The sequence below is a fragment of the Gossypium arboreum genome, chromosome 3 (genome assembly GCF_025698485.1).
Source record: "Gossypium arboreum isolate Shixiya-1 chromosome 3, ASM2569848v2, whole genome shotgun sequence".
NCBI classification, from domain to species: Eukaryota; Viridiplantae; Streptophyta; class Magnoliopsida; order Malvales; family Malvaceae; genus Gossypium; species Gossypium arboreum.
In genome coordinates, this window is record NC_069072.1 from 116,014,903 (window position 1) to 116,023,429 (window position 8,527).

The 8,527-nt window shown below is 34.1% G+C and overlaps 2 protein-coding genes across 4 annotated transcripts; both read left to right on the plus strand.

Moving 5' to 3' along the window:
* The first annotated feature begins 2,544 nt into the window (after positions 1–2,544).
* On the plus strand, positions 2,545–4,678 carry LOC108470963 (E3 ubiquitin-protein ligase APD2-like). Of its 3 annotated transcripts, none has more exons than XM_017772502.2 (7): positions 2,545–2,745; positions 2,836–3,062; positions 3,150–3,246; positions 3,375–3,673; positions 3,770–3,839; positions 3,944–4,259; positions 4,326–4,678. In XM_017772502.2, the coding sequence occupies exons 1-7, from the start codon at positions 2,643–2,645 to the stop codon at positions 4,402–4,404; spliced, it is 1,191 nt and encodes a 396-aa protein (XP_017627991.1). In that variant the 5' UTR covers positions 2,545–2,642; the 3' UTR covers positions 4,405–4,678. The 3 variants fall into 3 exon arrangements, with proteins under 3 accessions (XP_017627991.1, XP_017627992.1, XP_017627993.1); XM_017772503.2 differs by having other exon boundaries at positions 2,547–2,745; positions 3,770–3,786; positions 4,029–4,259; XM_017772504.2 differs by having other exon boundaries at positions 2,621–2,749.
* A 1,028-nt stretch (positions 4,679–5,706) lies between these two features.
* On the plus strand, positions 5,707–7,615 carry LOC108472051 (cytochrome P450 81Q32-like). The gene is made up of 2 exons (XM_017773572.2): positions 5,707–6,759; positions 6,851–7,615. The coding sequence occupies exons 1-2, from the start codon at positions 5,854–5,856 to the stop codon at positions 7,469–7,471; spliced, it is 1,527 nt and encodes a 508-aa protein (XP_017629061.1). The 5' UTR covers positions 5,707–5,853; the 3' UTR covers positions 7,472–7,615.
* Positions 7,616–8,527: the final 912 nt, after the last annotated feature.

Below are 8,527 nucleotides of genomic sequence, written 5' to 3' on the forward strand. Positions count from 1 at the left end.
TTGCTTTTGATGGTATTAAGTTGTATAAGTCAATTAAGTGGTATTGCCCATGTTAAATTGGAACCAAAATAAGTGTTTTTGCTAAAAACAGGGACCTCGTCACAACCACAAACATCGAACGTTGCAACGTGGTGCCGACAGTGTGCGACATTACGACGTTGACATGTTTGAAGTCACGGCGTGACTTACTGAGTTGGAGACGTCACAATGTAGAGATTTTGAGGTCATAAAGTTAGCCCTGAATTTTTAAAACTTTACAATTTGGTCCTAATTTGAGCTCAGGTTAACAAAAGATTTTTTGTAAGCTTGTGTAAGACCCCAAAATGATTGTGCAACACTTTATGTACATAAATGCTATTTAATTACATATTTAAATTATTAAATGTTGCAAAATATTTTGAGTTTACTAAATCGATAATTGTAGCATTTCGTAGCTTAAATCCAACAACCGAATCGAATATGGGGTGTTACACAAGGAACTATTAAAAAATGAATTATGATATCTATCTGCCTAAGTGACCATCCATTTATTACTGCAACAACAAGAGCAATTTGAATGGTATTTTCTTGAACCAATGGACTGAATGTATCCAGAAAATCAGACGCAACATGATGAGAAAACCTTTAGCAACCAATTATGCCTCGTATCGATCTATAGTCCCATTTGGTTTCTTTTTTACTTTAAATGACCACTTCCAGCCTATGGATTGTCATGCTGCAGGAAAGGGGTAAAGACTCCATGTGTTGTTGTTGAGAAGAGTTTACAACTCATTATATATAACACCTTGCCAATAAGGATGACCCATAGCCTTGGTATATTGGTTTAGGATCCAGATTGGATTTGTTTAGGAGAAAAAGTGTTCTATTTTTTTTTGAAGAAATTTTTATTTTGCTTTTAAATGATGTACAAAATGAATTGAATTTTATATTTTCTTATAAGGCCTTGTTTGGCAATTGGTTGATAGCTGATTGCAGTGGATGGTTTGACCAATTGATTCTATTAACTGATTTGACTAACTGATTCTATTAACTGTTTATTTAAAAGTGTTTGGTATAACTTAGCTGATAGCTGATATATGTAAAATGACAAATAATAGCATGACACATTTTATTGTTAAGTATTTATTTGTTTATAATATTTTAGTTTTATTAGGTGAAATTATTGGAATAAAAAATTAAAATTATAGGGACCAAAAATTCAAATTACATGGACAAAAAAAAGATGAAATACATGGAAAAAAATGACTAACAATGAGGAAAAAAAATCAATTTATAGAGGCAAAAAATTTCGACAAATAAAGGCCCCTTAAAAAGTATAGCAATTTAAAAGCATAGAAAGAACTAGCCTTAATGGATGAAATCATCTTGCAAATGAATCTCCATAGTTGATTTTTATAGATTTACAGTGGAGTTTTTATTTTTTTAGATTTACTTTGAATTTTGGAGGTAAAAGTGAAAATGAGAGAATGAAGGTTACTGATATCTTAGCACCCCTACTATGTTTGAAAGCATGTGGCAAATGGAGTAATTTTTGAGCAAGCATTGTCAAATATGTCATTCCACATATCTCATTCTCAATTAGCTATGAAAAAATGTTGTCCATCCCAGTGTATTTTGTTTTGGAGGTTTTAGCTCAACAAGCTCCTACAAACATTCATTTATCAAACACTACAATTAGAGGGTTTGATTACTCAATCCTCTATTTGTACTCAAATCAGCTAAAAAAGGCTCAAAACTCTATTTACCAAACACCTCTTAGTAGTCGATTTAGTTCATATTTAATTTCTATATCAATTTAGATTAATTTGTATTTAATATAAAATAATTATCTTAAATTTTGTAATTAATAACATATTAATATTATAATATTTTATAAACAAAACTTTTAAATAGATAAGTATGTTTACTAAAATTTATATTATGTAAAATTTAATTAAAAATAATAATTAGAGAGCCCCCAAGTAAGTGGGGGTTTAATGATAGTTATTTACAAATCCTCTACTATTTTTTTTATATTCAATAATTAAGAGTTGTATTATTATTTACACAAAGCTCTTGCACTTAACACGCTTTTAGGTTTCAATTAGGTGAAGTGCTTTCTGAATTAAAGAAAATTGCTAAACTCAATGCTTTATTTGCTTGGGGGATGGATGGAATGCGTGATGCGGAATGGGCGGAGGCCTAAGGACGAGAAATAAGCTAGCTAGTGCCATTAGTGGCTTAGGACGAGAAATTGCGTTTTGGGCTTAGATTATCTAATCGACTTGCATGATGCTATTGCTATTTGATTCAACGAAATGCAATAGAGTTAAAGGGCCAAAGTATTAAAAGAAATGCCTTCCACGTTTCTAGTGGGTCCACTCCGAGGTTGGCATTGCCAAGGGCCCTCTCGGCAAGGGGTGTGTGAACAACCGAGTTATAAAAGAGCAGGCCTTGCCTTGACTGGTTAATAAAGGCACCCAATATAACTGACACCTAATGTTCAAACAAACTTGCCATTCAATTCCCCGCCAATCACAAAGGAAACGGTTAGTTGTGACGGTAATAATATTCCCCCAGAAACCTACTAGTCTTTCTCTTATGTCTCATTTACATTTAGCCTCTCATCCATTGCTTCTTTTTGCTTCCAAATAGTAACAACCATGTTCAGGCCAGGGTTCGTACCAGCTTCCAACCATGCTCAACTTCCTCAGTGGAAAGACACTTGGACACGAGTGCTACCTGCTCTGACTTTATGGATATGTGGCATGTAATTCGTTCACTATGTTTTCTGTTTCATTCATTCTTCAATCTTAAGCTAAAAGTATTTTTGGTTTGGCTTTTCTGATTTTGCAGTGTCGGTAATCCTCCGATATGGCTACTATGGGAATTGCAGTATGGTGCTTGGACCAAGCTCTTCTCGGTTGATGAAGGCCAGTTCTGTTTTTGTACAACAGGTTCAAGTAAGAGATGAAAATTGGAAAGGGGCTCTTGTTTATGTGTTTCCAGAGAAACCAGAGTTAAGCAACGAAGTAAATTGGAACTTTTCAAATTATTTGATTGTTGGAGCATATGATCGCAAGGTATTACATCTAATAATCTAATTTTTTATTTATTTGTTTAAATTTAAACACAAATACTTTACCACTCCACCTATGGTTCAATTTCAGCGATACTCTTTGTGGTTAAACAAGGGTTCTAGGATCCACATAAGATGGGCAACTCAACCCAGTAGATTAGACAAAATTGAACTCATTATCATAAAAGGTAGTCATCTTAGCTCCTCTGTTTAGTTTATTCTTTACACCAACATGAATACCCAGATTGCCAAATCTAGTTTAGTCCCTCTGGGATGTGGATTGGGACTCTCACACAATTAATCTGTGTTTCTGCAGGAGAAAAAAAACCAGAAACGTTGCTGCCCGAACGAACAGTGCCATTTGGTGCCCTTTTCCTGAATGAACCAGTAACGGGTAAAGAAGCAGAGTACAACATTGAGGAAGATGACAAGTACTCTGTAGGTCTAATTAACTCGAACCCTAGAAGCATAATTATTACATTTAGTTTAAATGTTACATCCAAAGTTTATGATGTAACAAAAGCTAGCGATATGTGTTCAACACTAAATGGTTCATGCCGGCTCCAACTTCAGTTTCCCCACACTCAGTATGTTATAGTTTCAACTCCTGATAATGTAAGGTCTCAACCCTTTTGTAATTCAAGTTTAACTTCTTTTCATATTACTAATGAATTCCTCCTGAAATTAGTCAACAAAATTTAACTTTTTCAGGGTGATATTGCCGGACGGTACGTTGAGCTGTCTTTTGTTGCTCGAGTTGTTACTTACATTGCAATTTTAGGTACCATATATACATGCGGAAATGTTCAAGTGCAGACCAGAGAATTAAGTTTTTATTGCTATGATGGTTTGATGCTTTTTTTTTTTTGTTTTGGTTATCTGTAGGTTTCTTCATCATTATCATTTTATTGGTGCTGAAATACCTAGGAGCATGCAATGATGAGATAATTAATAGTAATACAACGTTCAGGGAAATATCGTGGAGGACGGAGACTGACCCTATTTTACCGGAGAAGTCAGTTCGGTTGACCTACGGAACAACGGCAGAGGACGACAATGATGATGCCGAAACCGGATCTTCAAGTAGCTCGTCGGAGGATTTATATGATGCGAAATTATGTGTAATATGCTATGATGATCAACGCAACTGCTTCTTCGTCCCATGTGGACACTGTGCGACTTGCTATGATTGTGCTCAAAGGTACAAACAAGAAGAAAAGAAAAGAAATCCTTTCTCTCTACTTTCACTAACAAATAAAATTTGCAGGATTATGGAGGAAGAAAACAAGGTGTGTCCAATATGTCGAAGATTGATTCACAAAGTAAGAAGATTGTTTAGTCCATAGAATTAGGTAATGAAATGAGATTGTATATTAATGCCAGCATGGTTCTATCTACCGAACTGAGTGCCTCGTTTAGGTTTTGGTACGAGTCTGGGTTCGGAGTTTTTCTTTTGTTTTTTCTCAATCAAGCAACATGAAAAACTCGGATATAGATGGAGGGCTTGGGGGAACCGATGCAAGCAACATGTGGTTTTTGCTTAGAATGATATGTTCACTTGGTAGGCTAAGGAGTCATTGTTTGTCCCCATGGTGAAATCATGTGTTGATTTGCTTACAAGATTACCCTTTTTTTTTTTTTTATATCTAATCTCATGATTGCACCATCCATCCTGATTTCATCTTTCACTAAAATGATGTTGATTCGGCACTTCAAATATATGTATATAAGTTGCTTGGAATCCAACCGATTAAGGCTTTTGCTCCAATTACAAATTTTAACATCCACTTGTTCATACTCGTTCATTTATATCCTGTTTTCCTCTCTTGCTCTGCTTACATTTTTTTTTCTCTTGCTGTTTCCGATTTAAAATGATAAATGATATTTTTTGAACCAAAATGATAAATAATAATTATTATATAATAACTTAATATGTATTAAAAATAATTGAACCAATTTGATTACTGATTTTTGGCCCAACTAATTTGATAAAAATAAAAATAAGCTCAACCAATACCTTATAATGGATGCTTGCTAAATCATTTATTCTCAAAGACGGTTCCTCATTTCTTAGGAAACCGAAATTATTTTTAACTTTTGGATAAAAAAAAAAATCCACTTTTAATTTTTGGCCTAACTCCACCGTTCTATTAATCTTTCTTTTTTAATTTTGAAAACATTTCATTTGAGAACTGGAAAATAGAAGCAGGGATGACAACAAATAGTGATTTTTTTTTTATTATAAACATATATAAAATCTCTTTACGAACAGAATTGGGTGAATTAGCCCGTCCTCTTTTGTGAAGCTTTTGAATAAAATTGCCAGCTTCTCCTCTTTGATTTGTAAATGTAGATGAGCTTATATGTTATGTGACTGTCACAATTCCTCCTTTGCAAATTTCACACAACGTCAAAATATCATTTCCTCCACTTCTCCGTCATCTGCCATCAATATGTTATGTTTGATTACGTTTTTAATTTTGAAAAAATAAAATAAAATTATTGCATTTACAAGTCATTGCTTGCATGTTTCCTCCGGACCGCTTGTTGGGAATCATGACTAAGCAGGAAAACAAAATTATGGGAGGTAGACTTTTGTTGGACGGATTAAATTAAAACATTTAGAACCAATGGATTCATATAACGAAGAGTTTCGTTGTCGTGTTTTGTATCTGTACCCCCGACAAAAATTCCAATACAACCGGCACGGCATCATATTCATCACTTGGCAATTTGTATTTTTTATATAAACGATAGTTGTAGCCTCCTTTCTCCGTCTCCCGTTTTAGCCATCCATGGAAGTCTGGATCTTCAACTACCTTCTCTTCTTCCTCATCTTCTACTTTCTTACCCAAAGGTTGTTCCAAAACAGAGGACTCCCACCATCCCCTGCACTTTCCCTTCCCATCATAGGCCATCTCCATCTCATAAAGAAGCCCCTCCATCGAACCCTTGCCAAGCTTTCCAAGCAACATGGTCCAATACTATTCCTTCGTTTTGGATCCCGTCCGGTCCTTGTCGTGTCTTCTCCATCTGCTACAGAAGAATGTTTGTCCAAAAACGACACTGTATTCGCAAACCGGCCTCGTCTGCTTGCCGGTAAACACCTTGGTTATGATTATACTACACTTGTTTGGGCCCCATATGGCGATCACTGGAGGAACTTGAGGCGTGTGGTGTCTCTCCAACTCTTGTCATCGAATCGTGTTCAAAAGTATCTCGGGATACGCATGGATGAAGTTAAATCTTTGGTTTTTAGGCTTTTTAGGAGTACTTCAAAAGGGAGTGGTGAGTTTCAGGTCGTGGAGATGAAATCGATGTTCTTCGAGTTGACTCTTAATGTAATGATGAGGATGATTGCTGGGAAGAGGTATTGTAGGGATGGAGAGGATGAATTGGAAGAAGAGAAAAAGTTCAAAGAAATTGTGAGAGAGTCCTTTCAAGTGAGCGGAGCCACAAACATTGTAGATTTTGTGCCCATGTTGAAATGGGTTGGATTAAATAAAATTGAGAAGAAGCTTGAAATATTACAGAGGAAGAGAGACGAATTCATGCAAAACTTGATTGATGAACGCCGAAAACTAACCTCCAGTAATTCATGTTATGAGCAAAACAGCAAGACAATAGTTGATGTTCTTTTATCGGCTCAAGAAACTGATCCTGAATATTACACAGATGATGCCATCAGAGGCTTTATGCAAGTAACCTCTCTCCCTTTAGAGTAGACTTTCTCTATCCATTGAAATCATACCATGCTTTTCTTATGCAAGTAAGTCAACTCTCTCCTTTTAGGTATTGTTATCAGCAGGGACTGATACTTCTGCAGCGACCATGGAATGGGGGCTATCACTTTTGCTAAACAACCCAAAAACTCTTGAAAAGGCCCGAGAAGAAATCGACATGGAAGTGGGACAAAGCAGGCTTATCCACGAATCAGATTACGAGAGACTTGCATACCTCCATGCCGTCATAAGTGAGACATTTAGGATGTGCCCACCTGGCCCACTTCTAGTACCACACGAGTCATCCGAGGAGTGCATGGTGGGAGGTTTCTCAATCCCTCGTGGCACGATGTTGTTGGTGAACATTTGGGCGATGCACAATGACCCTGTATTATGGGAGAATCCCACTGAATTTAAGCCCGATAGGTTCCTTGGACCTGGACTTGTTAAGAATGGGTTCACATTTTTGCCGTTCGGGACAGGCAGAAGGGGGTGTCCAGGGGAGAGTTTGGCGATGGGATTGATTCCATTGACAGTGGGATGTTTGATTCAATGCTTTGAGTGGGAGAGAATGGGTGAGGAAATGGTGGATATGAGTGAAGGAAATGGGCTCAACATGCCCAAAGCTCAGCCCTTGGTTGCGAGGTATAGGCCGCGCCCAGCCATGATGAACTTACTCTCTCTACTTTAATTTTCTTTTTTTGTAGGTTTAATACTTCTTTTGGCCCCTATATTAGAGATAAATTATCATTTTGGTACCTATACTATTTTCATCAGTTTGGCCCTTGTACTCTACTTATCTTATCAGTTTGGTCCCTGTACTTTAATTTTGTAATCCGGTTACCTCAACCCAAATTTCTGTTAAAAAATTAAAACAAATTTCAAATTCACTTAAAAATTTTAAAAATATTAAAAACTAAAAAATTATTAAAATTCCCAAACCAAATCATAAAAATTTCAAAAAACCCAAAAACATTAAAGCTTAGAAAATTATAAAAAATCTTAATATATATTAAATTATAAAAATTAAAATTATAAGTATGCTTCAAATTTTTTAAAAATTCATATTTAAAAAACATGTTTTTATTTTTAAATTTTAGGGTTTTTAAAATTTTAATAATTTTATGTTATTTTTAATTAAAAATCAGAATTCATTAAAATATCAAAATTTCATAAAAATGCAAAGAAATCCCTAAAATTTTAAAAAAATCCATAAAATTTTAATTATTTTATAAAATTATAAAGTTTATAAAACCTAAAATTTCAAAAACAAAACATATTTTTAAAATTTTATGATTTTTAAAAAAAATTTAAGTTTCAATTTCTTATAATTAAAAATTATATTTTTAAAATAGATTTTTTATAATTTTTAAGTTTTAAAATATTTTGAGATTTTTATAACTTTTTTAGATTTTAAATTTTTTAAATTTTAAGTAGTTTTTTAAAAAATTACACTTGGAAACGCATCATTGGTTGCTTTAATTTTTAACAAAAATCAGGTTGGGGTAACAAGTTATGTAGAATGAAAATACATGACCAAATTGATAAAAAATAATACAAGCATTAAAGTGATAATTTAATTATAGTAGATGGGTCAAAATTTTTATTGTGTGTGTTTTAATGATCAATGATCTTATTTCTTAATATTGAAAATAGAGATTTTATTTAAATATTGTTATTTTCTTTTCTTTATATGTTTTTTAATTTCTTAGAACTTTTATTTTTACTTGAAGTGTGAAGACTAACA